Source organism: Mirounga leonina, unplaced genomic scaffold, assembly GCF_011800145.1.
Source record: "Mirounga leonina isolate KUSES-001 unplaced genomic scaffold, KU_Mleo_1.0 Mir_153, whole genome shotgun sequence".
NCBI classification, from domain to species: Eukaryota; Metazoa; Chordata; class Mammalia; order Carnivora; family Phocidae; genus Mirounga; species Mirounga leonina.
This window is the reverse complement of record NW_023270387.1, coordinates 4,937,733-4,962,569: the sequence shown is the minus strand read 5'-3', so window position 1 is coordinate 4,962,569 and position 24,837 is coordinate 4,937,733. Positions and strand designations below refer to the sequence as shown.

Genomic DNA, 24,837 nt, shown 5'->3' with positions numbered 1-24,837 from the left:
GGTTTCAGTCTTTGATTTTAACTTGCCTCAAGGAATGGAAACTGAGCAGGCTTATATGGGAGGAGATTGAAAGGTCATTGACATCAGCTGCTGGTCTCCAGCGTGTTCCAGACAAAATTCCTATTAGGTCCTCTGCCCTGGCATAATACGGCATGTCAGCAGGCTTCTCTTCCAGCTACTTCTCAGCTAGGCAAAGTAGACGTCTAGGTGTGTCATTTTTTTGTAGAGAGACAGAAAATTGTATTTGGTTTACTAAAAATGTCTTCAGGTCCTTGTCTCCCCCAGGTGGACTAATGATCTGGTGATATGCTGGGATTCTGTATTTGTGATCCAAGGAGAGGATGTAAACAGGCATTTTTGACATACCCGTATTTCTTTGTCAATAGTTTGTAGCTTCAGTCTTGTCCACATGCAATCGTGAGTGTGTCTCCTTCTCTCCTTTCCCGCTTGCCCAAACATGGTAGCCATGGCCGTGAGGAAGCCTGTGGAATCACCTGTTTGCTGTTTCCAATAAAAAGCAAATTCTGAGTACCTTTGGGTCCAGTGAGAGCGTCAGTGCAACTACAGAAGATTTATATTCGGCAGGCTGTGGGAGACACGTGGGCTTCCGTCTCTCCTGCCCCCTCTCGGCTGTGACGTACTTTCCCCCACCCTTCCGGCATTCGTCATTCTCTGTGAATCACACGTCCTGCTTCACGTCGTGTTGTCTCTTGTGTATACGCCCTTTAGGGTTTCAGAAGGCCAACCATCTCAGCCCCTTTCAAACCAGTAAGGGTCCACGCTGAGTTTGTGTCCTTATCCGGAGTGTTCCCAGGAGCGGTGTACTCTCCATCTTCCGTTCAGCGGACGCGGAGATCTGTTTATTTTATGTACTTCCTGTCGTGAATCTTCTCTTCACTTGAGTGATGGAGTGATGGCTGTGTCTGGGGTTTTCACTCCGTTGTACTTGGGTGCGCAAAGGTTTTGTAAGATCAGGAGGTCTAAGATTTTTTGTTTGCTTGCTTTGAACTGAATATTATCCTTAGTCATGCCCCACAACCTCTGGGTGGGACCTTGATCTTTATTGACTCTGCCATCTCGGAAAATAAGGAAAATAGGTAAAGCCAAGAAGAGTAATTGGAAAAAAGGTCTTGTGGAACAAAGCTGTCCCATGGCAGAATGATTCAGGAGTTGCAGGGGACCTTATTGATTGTGAATCCTTTGTGAATTTTTTAAAAAGTCTTCTTTTCTCTCTTTTTTTTTTTTTTTTGGTCTTAAACGTTGTTTAGTTAAGATAAAGATACTTTAAATATGATGATAGTGAGGGATGCCTGGGTGGCTCAGCTGGTGAAGCGTCTGCCTTCGGCTCAGGTCATTGATCCCGGGTCCTGGGATTGAGTCCCGCACCCGGCTTCTTGCTCAGCGGGGAGCCTGCTTCTCCCTCTGTCTCTGCCGCTCCCCCTGCTTGTGCTCTCTCTTTCTCTCTCTCTGAGAAATAAATAAAAATCTTTTAAAAAATAAATATAATGATAGGGACAATATTTTATGATGGACTGTTTTAAGAAAAATTTAGTTTTCATCAAAAATATACATTTAATTTTATAAGTAAAAATTACTTTCTTAAACTAAAAAAAACCTGTACTCTCACATTAGATACCTGTGAGGTAATAGAAAACATATATATTGGTCTTTTTCCCCAGTTCCTGGCACAGAACCCCTGAAACGCTTGTAAATTTCCTAAGCGATAGGAGTAGTAGGAGCATTTTTTGTTCTTATGCTTGGTCATTCACCTGGGCTCCTGACACAGAGTACCTGAATCCCTGGGAATATCCTGGGGATGGCAGTGTCTTTTGTTCTAACGAGATGACTCTTGGTGGGCTCCTGGATGAGTGCTGGTCACCAGAAAGACCAAGCCGTGCTTAGAAGCTTGGAACTTTCAGTCCTGTCCCTATTCTCCAGATGGGATTGGGGCTGGAAACGGAGGTAATAATTGATCATGCCTATGTGATGCGGCCTCCATAAGAATCCCAATAGTATGGAGTTCAGAGAGCTTCCAGGTTGATGAACGAACATGTGGCAGTCCTAGGAGAGGGACGCACCCACAGAGGTCAGGGACGCTCTGCGCCCCTTCTCACATCCCTGCCTTATGCATCTCTTCCATCTGGATGTTCGTCTGTGTCCTCTGTCATATCATTTTATAATAAACTGGTCAACAGTGAGTAAACTGTTTTCCTGAGTTCTGTGAGCGCCTCTAGCAAACTAGTAATGGTCATCAAGGGTAATAATAACTATTGTATATATTTTCTAACCTAAGTTCCATAATATTTGGCTTAGTTGGTAGTATATTTTTCTTCCTTGAAACTTGGCTTCTGTATTCAGGACAAGTATTTCCAAATTAATTAGTGTCACGTTCATACTTGTCTTGTTAGTTCTAATCATTTGTTTAAACTGAGATTTCCCTATTTAAAAATCATTGCTTTTTGTTGATGGGAGGAAATGTGTTTGAATTTCACAAGTAAATAGGTGCTGTATATTTGTCACACATGTTGAATGTTAATTAGCCAGAAACTGTAACCTCTGGGTGGGCAAGGTTGTGTCCCTTGCTCAACATTGTGGCTTTTGATCTCTCAGACAGTGAAAAATAAATATTTGTCTAAAGAATAAACTGGAGTCTAGTCTCTCAGAGTATTTTCCCATCAACAGTTTTCATTCCCTTAAGCCACAAATGATTTTCTCTAATAAAATAATTAATAAATGTGCTCATTATTTCCTATGTAGACCTTAGTGTTTCTTCAGAAAAGTGAAACCTGTATGTATTGGTTTAAAAATGGGTCACAGTGGGTTTTTCTCCCCTCTCTCCAACTTTTCAGTATGAAAATTTTCATATAGAAAAAGATGAAAAAGGGGGTGCCTGGGTGGCTCAGTCATTGAGTGTCTGCCTTCGGCTCAGGTCATGGTCCCAGGGTCCTGGGATCGAGTCCCGCATCGGGCTCCCTGCTCGGCGGGAGGCCTGCTTCTCCCTCTCCCATTCCCCCTGCTTGTGTTCCCTCTCTCACTGTGTCTCTCTCTGTCAAATAAAATCTTAAAAAAAAAAACAACAAAAAACGAAGATACTAAAGTCTGCTCATCCCACTGATACTTGGTTGTTGTATTTATTTTTCAAGTGGATTGATTTGTTCACTTAAAAAACATTTTTTAGCCCGGTGGCATGCCTTTTGAATTCACATTTGTCAGCTGCTGCTACATTTAGACTGAACTCTTTGGTGTTTAGGTTCCTGAGGACCAAAACAGTTTCTTGGATGTTGTATCTTTATAGGTTGTTATCCATAATAATATTTGAGCACAACTTAGGAAGAGTTGCTGAAAATGTTCCTTTGTTCTTTTATTATCTCCTATCAATTAGCCTTTAATATCCAAAATGTTGAGTGACTTTAAAGGCAAAATGGGTTATATGAGAATAGGCATCTAATGGTTGTTGGGGGGGTTATTCATTAATTTTTAATATACTATGAGTAATTATAGCTGCTGTTTTTTGTATTGTGTGTCAGATACTGTGATTTATAACCGTTGTATATTTAATTCATGTAACCAGCCTCTGGTTGGTTACCAGAGGGGTAAGGGGCTGAGGATGCTGAGGCACAGAGGGGTTAAGTGGCTTGTCCTGGGTCATGTGGCTAGCACATGGAAGACTCAGGATATGAGTGTTTCAGCTCCACGTCCTAGCATTTGACCCCTGCCCTAGTGTTTTGCATTGTATGTGTGGTCCTCAAACCACCTGCATCATAATTTCCTGGGGCGATTGTTACAAATGCAGACTCTTGAGCCTCATCCTAGGCCTGCTGAGTTTGAATCTATGGATGAAGTATGTTTTTTAGTCATTCAGTTGATTTTTCTTAAGCATTTATTTTATTTATTATTTTAGAGAGAGAGAGTACAGGAGGAGGGGCAGAGGGAGAGAGAGAATCTCAAGAAGACTCTGTGCTGAGTGCAGAGCCCATTGTGGGCCTCAGTCCCAGGACCCTGAGATCATGACCTGAGCCAAAATCAAGAGGTGGACGCTTAACTGACTGAGCCACTCAGGCGCCCCATTCAGTTGATTTTTATGTGCTCTGAAGTTTGAGGACCCCAGGGACAGCTGGGCAGTGAGGAGTTTGGTCGGTTGTCAAGGAAGATCAGATGTGGGTAGTGGGGGATTCTGGTTAACCCCTCTTCTATAAGCATTATCATGTTTTAATCTCTATTAACCTAGAAGGATAGCCAGAATCAATTCATCATTCTTGTCCTTGGAATACATTATGTTTTGGATTCATCTTTATGCTTTCGTCTTTCCTTCAAGATTGTCATGGACTTTAAGCACCCAGATGGTGTCACGGTGCCAGTCATGTTGCCTTGTCGGAGTTTGCTGGTGATGACCGGAGAATCTAGATACCTCTGGGCACATGGGTACGTATCGAAATGACCTTGGTGACAGAATATCTCTTGCTTTGTGAGAGCTCTCATTCTCTCCTGCTTGAGCCACCAGAATTGTGTCCCATGTCTGCACATTGAGGTGTCCAGGTTTCAACCCCCACGGACATCTGTGCCCTTTTGATGGTAAATAGTAGGCTTTTATTTTGATGAAATTCAAGTTTAATGGAGAGTTGCAAGCATGGTATAATGAACTCCCTTCACCTAGATTTACCAGTTGTGAACATTTGACCATGTATTTTATTGTTCTCATATGTTATCATTATTATTATCATTGATGAATCATTTGAGAGTCAGTTGCAGACATCGTGATCCTTCACTCTTACATCCTTCATTGCATATTTCCTGAGAGCAAGGATATTCGTTATATCAGGGGTTGGCAAACCATGGCTTATTAGCCAAATTCAGCCCTTAGCCTGCTTTGTGCAGCTCTTGAGCCAAGAATGGTTTTTACATTTTTATTTGTATTTTAAAAAATGTGTTTATGATTATTATGATTATGATTGTTGTTTTGGTTTTTACATTTTTATTTTTTATTTTTTTTATTTATTTTTATTTATTTTTAAAGATTTTATTTATTTATTTGAGACAGAATGAGAGACAGCATGAGAGGGAGAGGGTCAGAGGGAGAAGCAGACTCCCTGCCGAGCAGGGAGCCCGATGCGGGACTCGATCCCGGGACTCCAGGATCATGACCTGAGCCGAAGGCAGTCGCTTAACCAACTGAGCCACCCAGGCGCCCGGTTTTTACATTTTTAAAGAGTTGTAAAAAACAAAAACATCAGAGAATATGTGACAGAAACTGTATGTGGTCTTTTTTGCCTAAAACATTTACTATTTGGCCCTGTTACAGAAAAAGTTTGCCAACCCCTGCGCTGCAGAACTGTAGTGCAACTCAAATTCAGAAACATCAGCATTGATAAAGTATTCTTACACAACCATCTTCAGATTTTGCTAGTCGTACCTCATAGCATAGTGCTGTTGAAGATTGCCAGCAGTGTGGGCGTGAACCCACACTTTACTCAGGGACTGTCGCAGTAGGAGAATAGGGACGTCAGTATAGAACTGGGCTGGATCCCAAACACCACAGGAGAAGTCGGGGTAGACAGCCGAGGAGCTGGGCGTGGGGCAGTGCCGATGGCTGGAAGAACCCCAGTGGAAGCATAGTGATGGGGTGGGGTGGGAGGGGTGGCTTCTGGCCAAGGACCATAGGATTCCTGCTGCGTAGACGTCAGCTGGGGGACAGCTGGCAGTGAGGAGTTTGGTCGGTTGTCAAGGAGGATCAGATGTGGTAGTGGGGGATTCTGGTTAAGCCGACTCGGTGGGATTCTTGCTAAAGTGGGGCTCTTGACGGACATGCCCCAGGATGGGGCGAGTTGGGCTCAGGGGAGTCAGACTAAAGTTTGGTCAAGCAGAGAATCTTTGTTAGTGGTTTGTAGTACACTCTCTCTCTGACCCAGGACTCCCGTCTATGACACTGATTAGTTGTCAGTTCTCTTCAGTGGTCTTTACTTGGAAACAATTCCTCAACTTCTCTTTGTCTTTCTGGATGTTGGCCTTTTTAAGGGGGCCAGTTGTTTTATAGAATGGCCCTCAATTTGAGTTTGTTTGATGGAATCTCATCTCAGAGATGGGTTATGCACTTTCGGCAAGAGCATAGCTTTAGCCTTTAGAGGAGAAACATCGAACTACTAAAATTTACATACAGTCTACTGAAAATACTGCTGAGTTCTGTACTTACTAATAATGTCCTGCTTGGAGATTTTAACTGATGCATTTTAAGAAATAAAGGAAATGAACATGTAAATGATTCGGGAACGTGTCCTGAATGTGAGCCATAAAAACTGATGGCCTGATTTTGTGCAGTGAGGCTTAAAGTTACCTGATTTTTTTCGATGGCCTCTAAAATATTTTCACTTACAGTAAATGAAAATGGTGAGGCGATCCCAGTGGTTTCAGGTATTTCTAGAATTGAGAATATTCACATTTTCTTTTTTTAAGTTTAAGCATTTTTACTATTGGTACATTTAAACTTAAGAGTACACTTAAACTTAAGAGGCAGACAGATGCTTCACTGAAGCTTAACCGGCCGAGCCACCCAGTTTCCCCCGATCACGTTATTTTCTTGTTCAAAGAATATTGTGTGGGGACGTCTGGGTGGCTCAGTCGGTGAAGCGTCTGCCTTCGGCTCAGGTCATGATCTCAGGTCCTGGGATCGAGCCCCATGTCGGGCTCCCTGCTCAGCGGGGAGCCTGCCTCTCCCTCTCCCGCTCCTCATGCTTGCTTGCTCTCTATCTCTCTCTCTTAAATAAACAAATTCTCTTTAAAAAAAAGAATATTGTGTGGTTAAATGTTAAGAGTAGTTATCGCTGGAAGATTGAATTGCAGGCAACATTTATTTTTAAACCTTTCTCTAGAATCAAAATTCTTTACAATAATTTCAGGGGAGAAAAACCCTCAGTATTATTTTTAAAGGCTCCCATTGATACTCATTGCCTGTAATGTGATTGTGTGTGTGTGTGTGTGTGTGTGTGTGTAGGGAAGAGAAGGAGGAAAGGAAGGGGTAGGGTAAGGAGGGAGGGGCTGCAGGTAGAGACAGGAATAGAGAGAGGCTGACCAAATGATATACCAACTATGGAGGTATTCATCAGAATCTCTGGGTGGACCAGAGACTAGGTTGAAAAAGCACATTTAATACACTTAAAAATATGTACAAAACACAGGAAATACACCTTGATAAAAAACTATTTTGATCTCTGTGCTGAAAACAAAGCACTAGAAAGCATTATCGAGGGATAGGAATTGAAGAAGATTGATTTGGGGCTCCTGGCTGGCTCAGTCAGTGGAACGTGTGACTCTTGATCTTGAGGTTGTGAGTTCGAGCCCCACATCAGAGGTGAAGTTTACTTTTAAAAAAAAGTTGAGGGGCGCCTGGGTGGCTCAGTCGTTAAGCGTCTGCCTTCAGCTCAGGTCATGATCCCAGGGTCCTGGGATCGAGTCCTGCATCGGGCTCCCTGCTCCGTGGGAAGCCTGCTTCTCCGTCTCCCACTCCCCCTGCTTGTGTTCCCTCTCTCGCTCTGTCTCTCTCTGTCAAATAAATAAATAAAATCTTAAAAAAAAAAAAAAAGTTGATAAACTCTGCCCTGTACGGTTAATTCCAAACTTTTTTTTCTTTTTAAAAGATTTTTATTTATTTATTTAACAGCGATAGAGAGCACAAGTAGGCGGAGTGGCAGGCAGAGGGAGAGGGAGAAGCAGGCTCTCCGCCGAGCAGGGAGCCGGATGCGGGGCTAATTCCAAACTCTTATTTCGGTCTAGTTCAGACTCACTGTCGTAGCCACCGTACCTTAAGTCGGAAATGGCAGCACCTGAGCCAAATCCAGCAGTCAGGCGGGGCAGTGGTGGTCCCTGTGACAGCAATTTTATAAATTGCCTACATGTAAAAATCAGGAGCTTTCACCTAAAACGTCTGAGTCTTCAGTCTCTTTTGAAAATTGGGCAGTGTGACAGCACTGGGCCCGTGGAGGCCTGGCCCTGGCATTGGAGACACTGAGTGGCCTTCTGTAGGTGGGGCCTGCGTTCTCGAGCTCTGCGCAGTCCCCACCGCGGTCTGCGGCGCCTACGCTGGGGCTGAGCATCAGCTGCCATGTGTCACCACTTGCACTGAAGCCGCTTGAACGTGCGGTAAATCTTGTCTGCATTAAAAGTAGCAAATGGGAAGCTAGAATGAGTGGGCAAGCGTTTTAAGAAAAGTGGAAGAGAGCACTGTTGTTTTGAAACGAAACCCTTCATATGTGTTTAACAGCAAACAGTGTGTTTCTAGACAAACCCACGTGCTTCCCTCCTTGAGGTTATTCGACTGGCTTGGCAGGCATTTATTTAGAAGTTTATTTGACTCTCCTTTTAAATTACTTCTGGAGCATTTTCTTTCTGCTGGGCCTTGTTCTCAAAGTTTTACACAATTAGCTCACTTAACTCCTACAAGTCACAGTGGAAAGTTTGTTGCATGGTTTTGTCCCCATTTTTAAAGGAAATTGGAGCGTAAAGAGGTTATGTAACTTGTACAAAGTCACAAAACCATGAAGTGGCAGAGCCAAGATGAGACGCCAGGCAGTCTGGCCTCAGGATCTGTGTCCTTAACCATGTCGTTCCTGCTGGACTAGGTTGCTCCCTCTCCTCCAAATTTATGCTGTGCCCTCTGGCCTTTGCTCTTGTGCTAGCCCTCAGTGCAATAAATTTCCTTTTCCTTTGTTTTTAACATAGAGCTCAGCTCTTATGTCCTTTATAATATATAAAACTTTTTCTGGGTACATTAGCCTGAAATAATTTCTCCCTTAAACTCCTAGAGATTATATTGTCTTCTGCTACCTTGAGATGTCTCTTCTACCGAACTATTATTTAAATCTAAAAAATGTTTTTATCTTTTTATTTGATATTTTTTCAACTAGATCATAAATTTGAGTAAGGAGAAAAAAAGATGTTCAGTAATGTTTAAAGAATTCATTAATCTTAACCTATGGACTGCCTATTCCTAAAAATCTGAGATTGGTGCCAAAAGCTGTGAAGTACTGCTTGGCCTTTGTCTAAGATTTAATTCTAGGCAAGTAAAGTAATTGCCTTAAAAGAACCGTGATAGAGAACTACTTGGTCCTCAAAAGGGAACTTTATTTGCTAATAAGAGTTTCAAGATACTCATTGTTTTGAAATATCTTGACTTTGTTTAATACCATAGTTTTACTCATTTTCTGCTATCAGGGTAACAATCATATAAATCCAGGCAATGTTTGCTTGCTTTTTACTTCTAAAAAATTGCCTTTGGTGCAAGCTCTTTTAAAAGAGCCACTCTCCTTACATGTTTTATGAGACCAGCATTACCCTGACACCAAAACATGTCAAAGACATTACAATAAGGGAAAATTACAGACCGATATCTCTCATAACAGAGGTGAAAAAACATCCTTAGCAAAATAGGAGAAAATCCAATTGTACAATATATAAAAAAGAACGTACATCATGACCAAGTAGAGTTTATCCCAGGACTGCAAGATTGGCTTAACATTTTGAAACCAAACCATGTAATTCATGACATAAAAAGAACAAAGGCGAAAAAAATAATCATCTTGATTGATACAAAAAATGTATTTGACAGAATTCCGCATCTGTTCATGATAAAAACTTGGCAAAAAAAGAAGGAAACTTCTTCAATCTGATAAAGGGCATCTGAGAAACCCACAGCTGACATCGTATTTAATGGTGAAATAATGAATGCCTTTTCCTAAGATACTCAACAGGGCAGGGATGTCTGCTCTCACCACCACTCCTTAATATTACAGTGGGTGTTTTACATAGTATAACAAGTCAAGAAAAAGAAATAAAAATCATACGGATTTGAAAGGAAGAAGTAAAGCTCTTTATGATTGCGGATGTAGAAAATCCTAGGAAATCTACAAAACAAGTGCTGGAACTAAAAAATGAATATAGCAAGGTTGTAGCCTACGAGGTCAATATTCAAAAATTAGTTTTTAGAAAATGAAATTTTTAAAAATATACATACCACAGTGTCCTTCTTCATTCATCCACTGATGGACACTTAGGTTGTTTCCATGTCTTGGCTGTTGTAAATGATAGCTACAGTGACCATGAAATGCAGGTATCCCTTCAAGTTAGTGTTTTTATTTCCTCTGGATAAAGATCCAGTAGTGGAATTGCTGGATCACAGGGTAGTTCCGTTTTTAATTTTTGAGGAACCTCCATACTCTTTTTCATAGTGGCTGCACAAACGACATTTCCACCAGCAGGGCCCAGGGGTTTCCTTTTCTCTACACCCTTGCCAGCCCTTGTGATTTTTTATCTTTCTGATCATAGCCATTGCAGCAGGTATGAGGTGACACCTCATTGTGGTTTTGAGTTCTGTTCCCCTGATGACTAGTGATATGGAGCACATTTTCATGTACCTGTTGACCATCTGTATGTCTTCTTTGGAAAATTGTCTATTCAGATCCTCTGCCCATTTTTTAAATGGTTTATTTTTTGCTGTTGAGTTGTAGTTCTTTATATGTTTTAGGTATTAACCCCTTACCAGATATATAATATAAAATATTTTTTCTCATTCTGTAAGTGGCCATTTCATTTTGTTGATGGTTTCCTTCACTGTACAAAAGGTTTTCAGCTTGATGTAGTCCCACTTGTTTATTTTTGCTTTTGTTGCCTTTTGGGAATTCTGATTCTAACAACAGACTGAAGAAAGAGTATAACAATGACAAAATGAAAATTGAGAACTGAAATACATTATATTTTTTCACTTTAGGATCAAATCCATTTTAATTATATGGTTGAACATTCTCTTTTTTAGATGTGTAGAAAAAACTTACCTGGCTCCTACTAAAGAGGAATCAACAACTTAAATATAAAAATTATGCTTTTTAATAATTTGGTGAGATCTTTTAGGCTTAGCACATTCCCTCTGAATATAAAACCCACCTCTATAGGAGGTAGATTAGCCAGGGTATATCAAGCAGAAAACTTAGACTCAGAAGATTTAAATCCTTAGGAATAAATTTAACAAAAGGTATGCAACACATAATACACTGAAAATTATGAAACACTGCTGAGAGAAATTAAAGAAGACCGAAATGAATGAAGAGGTACAGATGCTGAGATCAGGGATAGGAAACTCAATATTGTTAAGATATCAATTGTCCGAAGTTGATCTAATGTTTCAGTGTAATTCCAATTAGAAATCTTAAGACTTTTTTATAGAAATTGATGAGCAGATTCTAAAATTTATAGGGAAATGTGAAGGATCTAGTAAAATCAAAAAGGTCTTGAAGCAGAAGAACAGTGTGGGAGGATTTATTCTACCTGGTTTTTAAAATTTACTAAAGCTACATAATCAAAAAAGTGTATGGGATGCCCAGGTGGCTCAGTCGGTTAAATGTCTGACTTGATCTTAGCTCAGGTCTTGATCTCAGGGTTGTGGGTTCAGGCTCCACGTTGGGCTCCACGCTGGATGTGGAGCCCACTTGAAAAAAAAAGAGGGAGAAAAGAATGTGGTGTTAGTGTATGGGTAGGTAGACCAGTGGGGCAGAATATATCCACATATATAAGGTCAGTTGATTTTTTTTTTTTTTTATTTGACAGAAGAGAGAGAGAGCACAAGCAGGGGGAGCAGCAGGCCGAGGGAGAAGCAGGCTCCCTGCTGAGCGGGGAGCCTGACGTGGGGCTCGATCCCAGGACCCTGGGATCATGACCCGAGCTGAAGGCAGACACTTAACTGACTGAGCCACCCAGGCACCCCAAGGTCAGTTGATTTTTGACAAAGACACCAATGCAATTCAGTGTGGAAAGGAAATTTATAAACAGCTGGTGCTGGAACAATCGAATGTCCATGTCTGCCTCACACCATTTACAAAGGGTAATATGAGGTAGATCATAGATTTTTTTCAAAGATTGATTTATTTTGAGAGAGAACGTGAACGTGAGCAAGCTGGGGGAGGGGCAGAGGGCGAGGGAGAGGAAGAGCGAGAATCCCAAACAGACTCTCCACTGAGTGTGGAGCCCGACTAGGGGCTTGATCTCACGACCCCGAGATCATGACCTAAGCCAAAATTAAGAGTTGGATGCTTAACCGACTAAGCCACCCAGGCTCCCCAAGATAGAACATAGATTTAAATGTAAAAGTGAAACTCGTAAAACATCTAGAAGAAAATGCAAGAGAATATTTTCGCAACTTTGGGGTAGGCAAATTTTTTAAAGAAAGATTTTAGAACACACTATAAAAGAAAAAAAAGATTAACTGCATCAAAATTAAAAACTTACTCGTCAAAAAATATCATTAAAAAAAATGAAAAGGCATGCCACACATGGGGAGAAAATATCCAGAATACACATATCTAACAAAGGTTTGGGCTTAAGATTTGAACAGATCCTTCACCAAAAAAAGTATCAATTATTGGCTAATAAGCACACAAAAAAATATACAGCATCATTAGTAATCAGAGAAATGCAAATTAAAACCACAGTTTCAGGGGCGCCTGAGTAGCTCAGTTGGTAAAGCATCCAACTCTTGGTTTTGGCTCAGGTCATGATCTCATGGGTCCTGAGATAGGGCTGCAGGCTCATTGGGGAGTCGGCTTGAAGATTCTCTCCCTCTGCCCCTCCCTGCACTTGCGCATGCACGCTCACTCTCTCTCAAATAAATAAATAAATCTTAAAAAAAAAAAAAAAACCACCACAATTTCATACCACTTGCCACTCACTAAAATGACTAAAATTAAAAACTCAGGTAATACCAAGTGTAAGAATGTCAGGCAGCCTGGAACTGTTCCATTATCTGTTGTTTTCTGATGTTGATGTCCTTGACCCTCAACTAGATTTCCCTTACTAAGAAAGATGTATTCAAAGCTACAATGATAATTACGTATTTGTCTATTTCTCCTGTTATTTATGTTCACTTTTTGCTTTATGTAGTTTGAGGCTGTGTTATTCGTTAGATGCATACAAATATACATGGTTTTTATATATTCCTGTTGTATTGACACTGTTGTTAATTATGAAATGTCCCTTTTCGGGGCACCTGAGTGGCTCAGTTGGTTAGGCATCGGACTCTTGATCTTAGGGTCATGAGTTCAAGTCCTACGACGGGCTCCACGCTGGGTGTGGAGCCTACATAAAAAAAATGAATAAATAAAAAAAGAAATGTCCCTTTTCATCTCTAGTAATATTTATTACTTTGAAGCCTACTTTGATTAGGATAGCTATACCACTTTTCTTTTGGTTTTGCTTGGAATATGTAAAATACTTGTCTTCTGTATATCTTTTTTTTCTTTTTTTTTAAGATTTTATTTATTTATTTGAGAGAGAGAGACAGAGATAGTGACAGAGACAGCGAGAGAGAGCACAGCGGGGAGGAGAGGGAGAAGCAGGCTTCCCACTGAGCAGGGAGCCGGATGCGGGGCTCGATCTCAGGACCCCAGGGTCATGACCTGAGCCGAAGGCAGACGCTCAACTGACTGAGCCACTCAGGTGCCCCTGTGTCTTTTTTTTCCTATCTTGATTTTCATCCATTCTATGTCCTTATTTTAAGGTGGGTATCTCTTGTAATCAGCATATAATTGGACTTTATTTTTTTATTTTTATTTTATTTACTTATTTATTTTTAAAAAGATTTTATTTATTTATTTGACAGAGAGAGAGACACACAGCGAGAGAGGGAACACAAGCAGGGGGAGCGGGAGAGGGAGAAGCAGGCTTCCCGTGGAGCAGGGAGCCCGATGCGGGGTTCGATCCCAGGACCCCGGGATCATGACCTGAGCCGAAGGCAGACGCTTAACGACTGAGCCACCCAGACGCCCCATGGACTTTATTTTTTTAACCCATTCTGACATTCTTTTTTCTTTAATTGGATGTTGTAGTCTTTTTACATTTGACGTAATTGTTGATTGGATTTAAGTTTACTGTTTGTGTTTCCTCTTCACTCCATCTGTTCCTTGTTTTTTTTTCCCTTTCTCAGAATTGTATTAATTAAATATTTGTGGGCGCCTGGCTGGCTCAGTCAGAGGAGCGTGCCGCTTTTGATCTTGGGGTTGTGAGTTCAAGCCCCGCATTGGGTGTAGAGATTACTTAAAATCTTAAAAAAAATTAAATATTTGTTATTATTCTATTTGTATTTTTGAATAACTTGTTAGTGTACATTCTTTTAATATGATTACCCTGAAGATAGCTTCTTAAAAAATAGAGACTTCTATTTCTAAATTGCTTAACAATTTGGGGAATCCAGTAGATATTCGGCATAAATTCTTCTAAATTTGCTCTGTTCCCTTGATATTTTTAAAAGGATATGAAAATTTTTTTGAATACAGTATTAAATAAATTATTTTGACTCTCGTTTTTAGAATCACACCCAGAAAATTTGATACTGTTCAAGCATCCAAGGGTCACAGAAGTGGGATTATCACCAGCGATGTTGGAGACTTAACTTTAAGCAAGAGGGGAATAAGGACATCATTTACATTTAGGAAAGTGAGGCAAACACCTTGTAATTGTAGTAAGTATATAATTTTGGTTCCACTGTAAAATGGAGTAAATCTAGTGTAAAAATCTTTTAAAGTCCCATCAGAACCAAGGAGAGCTTGGTCTTAACCCTAATGGCATTTCTCATACTCTGCGTAGTGTTGTACTTAATGGAGATTTTTCTTTTTTTTTTTTTTTTATTTATTCATTCATGAGAGCCAGAGAGAGAGAGAGAGAGAGGCAGAGGGAGAAGCAGGCTCCCAAGGAGCAGGGAGCCCGATGCGGGACTCGATCCCAGGACCCTGGGATCATGACCTGAGCCGAAGGCAGACGCTTAACCATCTGAGCCACCCAGGCGCCCTTTAAAGATTTTTTTTTATTTATTTATCTGAGAGAGAGAATGGGAGACAGAGAGCATGAGAGGGGGAGGATCAGAGGGAGAAGCAGACTCCCTGCCGAGCAGGGAACCTGATGCAGGGCTCGATCCTGGGACTCCAGGATCATGACCTGAGCTGAAGGCAGTTGCTTAACCAACTGAGCCACCCGGGCGCCCCAATGGAGATTTTTCTTAACTGCCCCCATTGAGTTTGTATTCCTTGAAAGCAGGGACTGCATTTTATTCATCTTTATTTTCCCAAATATAGTACTTAGGCATAGTTGGATGCCAAATAAACATTTTCTTAAATTGAAGTCACAGTTAAGAGTGCTAAATAAAATCATAGCATGTTAAAATATCATTTGTACAAAAATAGGTTTTATTGGAAACAGCTTGTCAAGTTTCTAAATTACTTCTCATTAACCCAACGAGGAAGTTAGAGATGAATCAATTGCTGCATAGTAAGTAGATATCTCTAGGGGGATAAACAGTGGTTTGTGTTTTGGTCAGTTTGGAAATCTAGGAGGGAATAAGAGAAATGCCAAAAACTTGTCAAGAGGATGTTATTTTGAATTGTCTATACAAGTACATCATAACCTGTATTTCTTGGACTCATTGAATAAAAATCTCTTTCATTTTGTAAGTAGTATCTGTTATTAAACTTGAAATTGCTGTATTTGATATCTTTTTTTTTCCCTAAATCTGATATCTTGGTGTTAGTGCAGCTTAAAACAGACTTTTGTTTCTTTTGCTAAAAGTGTCATTGAGGCCTTGGAACATCAAATTTTTTTATCAATAAAAAAAGTGTATTTTGTATTTGTTGAGTGTCTGATACTGTCTATAGTTTTACAAGATAATGAAAAATACAGCACGACTCCTGTTCTTGAGGAACCTGAGGGTCTAGTTGGAGAGACAACCTAGTTTTCTTCTACAGAGGTTTCTTTGTTGCGGATGTTAATTGAATGTAAGGCATATTATAGAAGCTCTGAATGTATGTTCAGTTTACAGATGTTTTTCACGTTCAAGGCCATCTTTTTGGATACTTTTGGTCAAAATTTGTGAATTTTTAAGGAGAAGGGTTGCCTCTCTAGATTACTCAGCTGTTTATAATTTCTAAGAGGATAAAATGTTACCAGGACCGGTTGAGGGTCATTGTAGTGAATGCGGTGGTGTAATCCTGATGTGCGCGAGATACAAGGTAACCCGTCTGTTGTCACCTGCAGGTGTTAGAGCCGTCGGGCTTTCTTCAATGTCCGCATGAAATGTTTAGAGCTGCCCTTCACACAGTAGCAGAGACTAGCTGTCTCCCACCCCTTTCTCAAGGTTCGGCACGCTCTGATGAGAGTTAGGGAGAATTCCCAAAGCCGTGAACGCTGCCGCCCACTTCTGAGCTGCCACATGATTTCTCATTATTGCCTCTGTCCTCACTGTGGCTTCTCTGGAACACCGCTCCTTCCTCCTGTATTTCCTGCAGTAAAAAGATGCGTCTCCTAGACTTCGGCCGGAGATAAAGGGAAATTATAGCATAGCAGAGAACAGGCAAGGATTTAAAATGAGTGTTAGACATGATTGCAGGGAACAGGGAACAACTTCAGAATTCATTTAATTAGGATGTTAATTAGGATAACAGTGTATCCTCAACTTCCTTGGTCATCTCCTTGACTTGATGGTGTTCTCCTTAGGGTGTGCTGATTCTGTTGAAGGAGGCGATGCCTGTAGTCACTGAGATTATGGGCTCTCAAGTCCCCACTGGCTGGGTGCAAGTCCTGCCTCTGTGACTTACCATCTTTGTCACTTCAGGATCGTTACTTAGCATTCTGTGCTTCATGTCCTCATCTGTAAAATGGACACAGTAGTACTATCTCAAGGTGTTATTGTGAGAATTGAGACCATCCGTATAAACTCCTTCAAATAGTGTTCATTAAATGCTTGTGATCATAACCAAATGACACTTTCTCTTAGGTCTTGTTTTTCCAAGAGTGCTAGGGCCCCAGAACTCCTCTTTCCTTTGCTCACCAGGAGAAAAACCCTAACTCCTGTTAATTCAGCTAAATTTCTTCTGGTTAGGCCAGGCCCATCAAGATGCTTTCCGAAATAAAAGGACCTTAATCCCAGGATGAACTAGGCATCTGCATTATCAGGCTTGCAGAATTGCAGTTCATGTCTTGTTGCAGATGGATTTTTCCCTTTTTTCATTTAGACCCCTCACACATGTAATTGGACTTGTTAGGTAAGAGTTATTTTTAAACTGATAAATCAGAGCCTGCTTATCTCTAGCCACCAAATTTGCATTGATTTGCTTGTTTTTTTAAGAAAACATACATTATGAATCACTTGGATAAAAATGAACGGTTTATATTGCCCTATTTTTCATTAGGTTACCCTTTGGTCTGTGACAGCCAGATGAAGGAGACCCTCCCATCATTTCCAGAGAGCGCTAGAGAAGCCTCACAGCTGGAGCGAGAATACGTCCATCGAGTCTATGAAGAGATTGCTGAGCACTTCAGCAGCACGCGACACACCCCGTGGCCGCGCGTCGTGGACTTCTTGAAAGCTTTGCCAAGTGGTTCATTAGTGGCTGATGTTGGCTGTGGAAACGGAAAGTATCTTGGCATCAATAAGGAGTTATATATGGCAAGTCATTGTTGCTTCTGGCTCTCTTTTGGCTTTATTTGTTAGGTTATTGTCGCCTTCTGCCTTATGCCTTATATAACTTATAAAAGTTATAACCAACAGATGGAAAATTAATGATCACTCCTATTCTTTTTTATTCCCCTGAGAATTTGTGGGCATGCATGCCATTATTTGTAGTGTATGTGTGTGTGTTTTTTTTCCCCTTCCCGTTAGATTGTGCTTATTTTATCAGTAAAACTATCTTATATTTATTAAACTCTTTACAGGTCAGAAAGGATGTTTAGAGAAGCCACTTTCTTTGCTTAGATCCTCCTAAGTATGAGAAAGTTAAAGCTGATATTTTCATGTGTCTCTTATAAATGAAGCAACCGAGACTCACAGACTGTATTACTTCCCTGATGTCATATAATTAGGGGACATAACTGAAACTTGAACCCATGCCTCTGATGCCAAATATAGTGTTCTTTCATTCACAGTAGGAAAAAATAAGTTACTATTTATTGGTGTCTTACTGTTGAGGAAACTAGGGCTGAAGTAGCTTAAACCAAGTGACCGAGGTAACAGCTTGAGGCCCAGGATCTGAACCCACTTCTTTATCGTGCCAAATTTGTTTCCAGTTGCTATGATTTCCTTTCCTGCGGTTCACTTTTTTTCCGGCCGTGCTGGGAAGGAGAACATTCTCCCTACACTGGTGCATTATTGTAAATACCCATATCAACGCTGCTCTTGGGAGGACTGAAACTTCCCTTTCTCAAGATTAGGGGCAGGAGGACTAGAGTAAGGAAGGAGGTGGGGACAATGGGAGCAGTCCACACTCACGGGCTCCTGGAGGACGTCACGTGGCGCGTCATCTGTACCTTTACCTCCTCCTTGATAGTACGCACCTGCCTGAGGAAAGTGAGTTACGCTGCAGGGTTCATGCATTAAGAGACAGATAAAAGCATAGCTTTTCATCAAGATAAGATATTAGTATCCATGTATTGTCATTATGTTTACAATTAAATTTTAGTTTATCAAGAATAAGGTCTAATGAGTTAGGTTTGTTCATGTGGAAGAAGTAGGTTTTGATGTGCCACTTAAAATCAAAGTGATATCTGCTGATATTTTAGTCTTAAGGTATTGGCCAAAACGTCTCTCCGTGAGTTCTGCTCTTGCACCTTCCTGATGCTAACCCCCAGCTTTACGGAGTCAGGCAGCACTCGTGACAGCGAAGCGAGGTGGAGGTCAACCACACTGACGTAGTCCTACTGACTGCGTTATCCTGTTAAAATTGAGAAACATGATTTCCTGGTAAACTGAGCCCAAAGATCTGAATCTGTTCAAGACGGAATACATTTAGAAGAATGAGAAAATCACAAGTATAGTCACTTTCCACTATTTATATTCATTTTATGGTTGGCAGTTTGTGATTCGCAGTCTGACCTCCCGGGAAGGCTCAGTAGGTGTTGGTTCAATGCAGGAATGAAGACGCCTTGTTTGGCTGGAGTTAGGGTTGTCATTATACCAGAAATGGAGTCACATATGATCGAAGGAAGCTGCCAAAGCTCCAACCTGTATGTTTGAGTGTATTTTCGGCAGCTGTCTTTGAGCCTGAAAATAACGTGCATTTTTTGATATTCATGAGGGAATGTGACCTGGGACATTCATTCTAGGTATTCGCACGTAGGATTGTCTTAGAATTAAAAAACAAGTTTATATTATTATTACATGCTTCCTTAACAAAATGTATTTTTGAAATACTACCAGGATGAGAGGTTGTGTCCAGCCTTTGTTCCGTGCAGTCACAGTAACATTTGTGGAGTGAAGTGTTTAATACACATCAATTATTTGGTTCTCATCTCATCCCTGAGAAGTAGGCATTTTTATGATGAGGAAAACAGAAGTTAAGTGGCTTTCCTAGGTTGTCCAGCTAGTTCAGCTCGGGACTTGAGGTTGCTGTTTTCAATGTAGTCGACGGGCTTCGCCCTTTCCCCCGCGCTCTGAACCCCTTATTGCCAGTCTCGTCTCCCCATAGTGCTGTTTCCTTAGTAGCTTAAAAAATGTGGTGTTTTTTTTGTTTTTTGTTTTTTTTAAGATTTTATTTATTTATTCATGAGAGACAGAGAGAGAGAGAGAGAGGCAGAGGGAGAAGCAGGCTCCCAAGGAGCAGGGAGCTCGATGCGGGGCTCGATCCCAGGACCCTGGGATCATGACCTGAGCCGAAGGCAGACGCTTAACCATCTGAGCCACCCAGGCGCCCAGAAATGTGGTGTTTTTTAAGTAATAATAATACAGCCGCAATTCAGAAAATGGACAAAAGGAAAGGTGTTTGCCTGTAATCCTAACACCCTAAGAAAGCAGTTTCTCGTGGGAGATGTCCTTCCCATGTTTTTCCTGTAATGTTTGTATCGTCCCGAATACGCGTACACCTTGATGACTCATTCGTATCACTTCATATTTCTTTTTTTTTTTTTTTTTAAAGATTTTACTTATTTATTTGAGAGAGAATGAGAGACAGAGAGCACGAGAGGGAAGAGGGTCAGAGGGAGAAACAGACCCCCCGCCGAGCAGGGAGCCCAATGCGGGACTCGATCCTGGGACTCCAGGATCATGACCCGAGCCGAAGGCAGTCGTTTAACCAACTGAGCCACCCAGGCCCCCCTCACTTCATATTTCTATGTTGATGGAAATATGTCAGTTCCTGGACTTAATAACACTCTTGATGGTTCCTTATGTTCAGTGTGGAGTTACTATAAATAACACAGTAATGAGCATCTCCCCTGAGAAACAGTCTGACGGGAAGGAAGAACGTGGGGTTTAGAGCGAGAAAAGCCCAGGTTTAAATCTCTGCTCCACCACTTAACTATTTTTATTTTATTTTATTTATTTATTTTTTTAAAGATTTTATTTATTTATTTGAGAGAGAGAGAATGAGAGAGAGAGAACACCTGAGAGGGGATAGGGTCAGAGGACGAAGCAGACTCCCTGCCGAGCAGGGAGCCCGATGCGGGTACTCGATCCCGGGACTCCAGGATCATGACCTGAGCTGAAGGCAGTCGCTCAACCAACTGAGCCACCCAGGCGCCCCCACCACTTAACTATTTTAACTTGGGGCAGATGACTTACCTGTGGTGAGACAAGTCTTCCTCATTTGCAGTGTAGTTAACAGTAGCTAACTCAGGGTGTGTGTTCAGGGTTGAGGTCATTAATACAGAGAATCTGCGGTCATATCTGGTGGCTGCACCAGTAAAAGGCAGGGTGTTTTTTTGGGTTTTTTTTTTAGCTCATTTAGCTTTTTTCATATTTTGGATAATTTTTTTTTAGGATGAATTTTTAGAAGAGCAATTATTGGGTCAAAAGTTATGCACATTTTTGGGGCTCCTGGGTGGCTTATTTGGTTGAGCATCTGACTCTTGATCTCAGGGTCATGAGTTCAGGCCCCGCATTAGACTCCTCACTGGACATGGAGACTACTTTAAAAAAAAAAGTTGTGAACATTTTTATCCTTCTTAAAAAGTGGTGCACCAGATGGCTTTTGAAAACCGGTGGAGTCCATTTGCACTGCCCTAGTGCTTCGGATAGCTGCTTTTATTGCTGCCATCCCTGTGGCGTATTTTGATTTTAAAATATTTTTGATGGGGCACCTGGGTGGCTCAGTCGTTAAGCATCTGCCTTCAGCTCAGGTCATGATCCCAGGGTCCTGGGATCGAGTCCCGCATCGGGCTCCCTGCTCTGAGGGAAGCCTGCTTCTCCCTCTCCCTCTCCCCCTGCTTGTGATCCATCTCTCGCTGTGTCTCTCTCTGTCAAATAAATAAAATCTTAAAAAATAAGTATATTTTCGATACCTCACTGGGAGAAAAATGAAACCTAGTTTTGTAGTTTGCACCTTTGACTACTAGGTTGAATGTTTTTCATTTTTTACCAGTCTTCCCAGAATTGCGTGTTTAATGTTTTGTTGAAGATTTTAAAAAATTATAAAGGAGTGTAAGTATACATTTCAAGCCTAACCAGTGTGTGTTTTCATGTCACTGACTTCCGTCCAGCACACAGAATTACGTAGCCTTACGTGAGTCCTTTAATAAATGTATTTATACATTGTATTTATAAATAAGCCACTTTCTGTCACACTGTTGACATTATGCATCGTGATTAGGGAGGCTTTCAAATCCTGGGTATTGTCCTTGGTACAGAGACTTAAGGAAATTTAAGAATAGAAAGGGAAGAGAGAAAATCAGTGATGATTGGATGAGAGTGTATATAAGACTTGGGCAGAATCAGCGCAGGATGAAGGTCATGAGCCAGGCGTGAGTCCTGTCTACCCTAGACCTGCTGCTCTGTGGGTCAGACTGCCCTCCGTACTGATGGGCAGCTGGAGGAAGGACATCTCCTCCGGTTTGGTTTGGCTGCTCTTCTCCTTGTTCTGCCTTATCTGTGGTTTTCAGGTAATAACTTTCCTTCTTGGTTGAGCTCTCTCTCCTGGTATTTGTTCTGTAGTAAAGTTGGATTAGCAAGATTTGTAGCAGTCTGTCAGAATTGGACAGACTTGAGACTTCTGACTCCACGAACTGAATTTTATTGTAAAAAAAAGGTGGCAAGCCCCTCAATGTAATATGCGTATTATTTGAGTGGTATTGTCAGCTTGGTATTGTGACTGCTGGGTCGGCGGCACAGAATACGGAGGAAAAGAAATAAAAGTAATAAGCCAGTTATGTATCCTATGTAGGTAAAGACAGCAGTCAGTTGGGAATTGTGCCACTGTGTTATTAACGGGCCCTTTGTACTTCCTTATCGTAAAATATATCAAAGGGACATTGCCATACCTCACCTCTAGCTCGGTGCCTTTTATTATACCTCAAAAATTAATGCAGCTCTAGGATAGAGAAAGAAGCTGTTTAATACCAATTAGAAATTGAGCAAATTCATATTAAGTATGCTTAGCATGGCAGTTAAGATTTAACTTAGTAAGACTTGTTTTGACATGAGGACTCCTATTCTTTATTCTCAGATAGACTGAGGCAACCCTAATAATCAGTGCTCAGTGCATCTAAAAATCAAATGAGTAAATACAAGCTTGAGGTGGCGGCTTCGATCTGCTGAAATCTACTTTCACGTTTCTTTTTCCCTACTGTAGAGAGTGAGTTAGGAAGAACTATCTGGGGATGATTATTAATTAGTGATTTAACATCTTATGCCCCTCCCACCTCCCAGTGCTCCCTCAGTTTACCTGTGCACATTGTCCTCCACACACACATGCACACACGCATGCACACGTGTGTACTCTTAGGACTAAACAGCAGAGCTGTGTACAAAAATAACAGAGCTTGAGAGGAGACGGGCAGTCCTGGCTCCCAAACGTGTCCCGTAGAACTTAGTAACACTCCCTGCCTGGGGAGACCAGGGGATGCTGCGGTTCCCTTCGGGTGGTTGGTTTACACTAAAAGGTTTAATTAAATAGCATTTTGCAAATGTTGAATTCAGCACTTTATTTTTGAGATACATATATATGTGTGTGTAGGTTAGGTTATATTTAGCAGAACAAGACTCAAGCTTTAAAAAAATGAAATCGTTTTGGTTTTTTATAGTTTGGGGATTTTATTTTCTGATGGTACAGTAATATGTACTGAAAAGTAAGAAGCAGCAGGCAAAGCCCCCAGCCGTCCTCCTGCTCTATAGTTTGTCGTGTTGAGTGACACCTGGAGCCCCCCCAAAAGACCAAATGCCCGTGTTTATGGGGTAATTTCCACTTTTATATGTGTGCTGTTATAAGACGATGTAGATTGCGGGCGGTGATGCGTAGATGCGCGTTCGGACTCGCCTGTGTCCCCGCGGGTGTGGGCTCCGTGTGACGCCGGCGGACCGGGCGCAGTGACCTGGGCTCCGTCGAGCCACGTGGGCCGCCAGTGCCCCGTGGCTCTTCCTTCTCGGGCGTTCGGACGAGCCTTCCCTCTGTTGCAGGTTGGGTGTGACCGCAGCCGGGCCCTCGTGGGCATCTGTCGAGAGCGGCGCTTGGAGGCGCTGGTCGGCGACGCGCTGGCCGTGCCCTTGCGCGGCGGCTCGTGGGACGCCTGCATCTCCGTTGCCGTGACCCACCATCTCGCCACGGCCGTGAGTGCCGCCCTCCCTGCGGGCCCGGGGCTCGGGGCGGGGCGGGCGCGCGCGCTTCCCCTCCCGCCCTCCCGCCCGCCCGCCCGGGCCCCGCGCCCGCGGCCCTGCCGATCGCCCGCTGACCGGGCGTGCGCGGCGCTGCCGCTCGGGGGGCCGCGCGCCGCTCTCCTTTCGGGGCCGCGCGCTGCTGCCCGGCCGGCCCGAGTGCGCCCCAGCCCCGGCCGGCGTCCCGGAGCCACCTCGCCGGCCGGGCCGCCGCGCGCTCTCAGCCCTCGCTCGCCTCCCGACCTTGCGCTCTTCCTTCCCATCCCGCTTTGCTTCTTTTTTCCGAACTCGCCGGTAGGAGTCTGTCGCTCACGCTTTTGATTCGTCTTAGGTGGTCCTGATTTCAAAATAAGTCCGTTTAATGTTCTCTGTTTTTCTTTTTTTTCTTTTAAAGATTTTATTTATTTATTTGAGAGAGAGAGACAGAGAGAGAGCACGTGAGAGGGGCGAGGGTTGGGAGGGTCAGAGGGAGAAGCAGACCCCCCGCCGAGCAGGGAGCCCCATGCGGGACTCGATCCCGGGACTCCAGGATCATGACCTGAGCCGAAGGCAGCCGCCCAACCGACTGAGCCACCCAGGCGCCCCTGTGTTTTTCTTATAAGAAAAAACGGCTTATTTTTCCTGTGTGTCACTGGTCTGTCCCCTAACGGAGGCAGTGATTTTACAGGTCACCCTGTGCTGACAGCGCTCGGAGTCTCCTGCACCTGACGACCTTGCGTGAATGCGAAACAGAGTCAAGTCCAAGAACCCTCTGTGCCTCTGTTTTATTAGCACAAATAAAAATGTCCTTTTCCCTGTGTTTTAAACTGTTTTCCCCCTTAATCACAGAACAAAATCGCCCCCCCCCCTTTTTAAATATATTTTGTTAGATTTTCTGGGCTGTTCAACTTCATTAAAATCGGTGACACTGGGCGCCTGGGCGGCTCAGTCGTTAAGCGTCTGCCTTCGGCCCAGGTCATGATCCCGGGGTCCTGGGATCGAGCCCCGCCTCGGGCTCCCTGCTCGGCGGGAAGCCTGCTTCTCCCTCTCCCACTCCCCCTGCTTGTGTCCCCTCTCTCTGTCTCTCTCTGTCTGTCAAATAAATAAATAAGGGGCGCCCAGGTGGGTCAGTCGTTGGGCGTCTGCCTTCGGCTCAGGTCGTGATCACGGGTCCTGGGATCGAGCCCCGCGTCGGGCTCCCTGCTCCGCGGGAGGCCTGCTTCTCCCTCTCCCGCTCCCCCTGCTTCTCCCTCTCCCGCTCC

The 24,837-nt window shown here is 42.6% G+C and overlaps 1 protein-coding gene across 6 annotated transcripts in view; it reads left to right on the top strand.

Moving 5' to 3' along the window:
- The window catches only part of ALKBH8 (alkB homolog 8, tRNA methyltransferase), a 52,883-nt gene that overhangs the window by 26,920 nt on the left and 1,126 nt on the right, over nt 1-24,837 (top strand). For all 6 annotated transcript variants that reach the window (XM_035008844.1, XM_035008842.1, XM_035008845.1 and 3 more), the window contains 4 exons: nt 4,316-4,422; nt 14,340-14,491; nt 17,211-17,467; nt 23,402-23,551. In XM_035008844.1, coding sequence (XP_034864735.1) covers nt 4,316-4,422; nt 14,340-14,491; nt 17,211-17,467; nt 23,402-23,551 — 666 coding nt within the window. The remainder of the gene's footprint in view (nt 1-4,315; nt 4,423-14,339; nt 14,492-17,210; nt 17,468-23,401; nt 23,552-24,837) is intronic.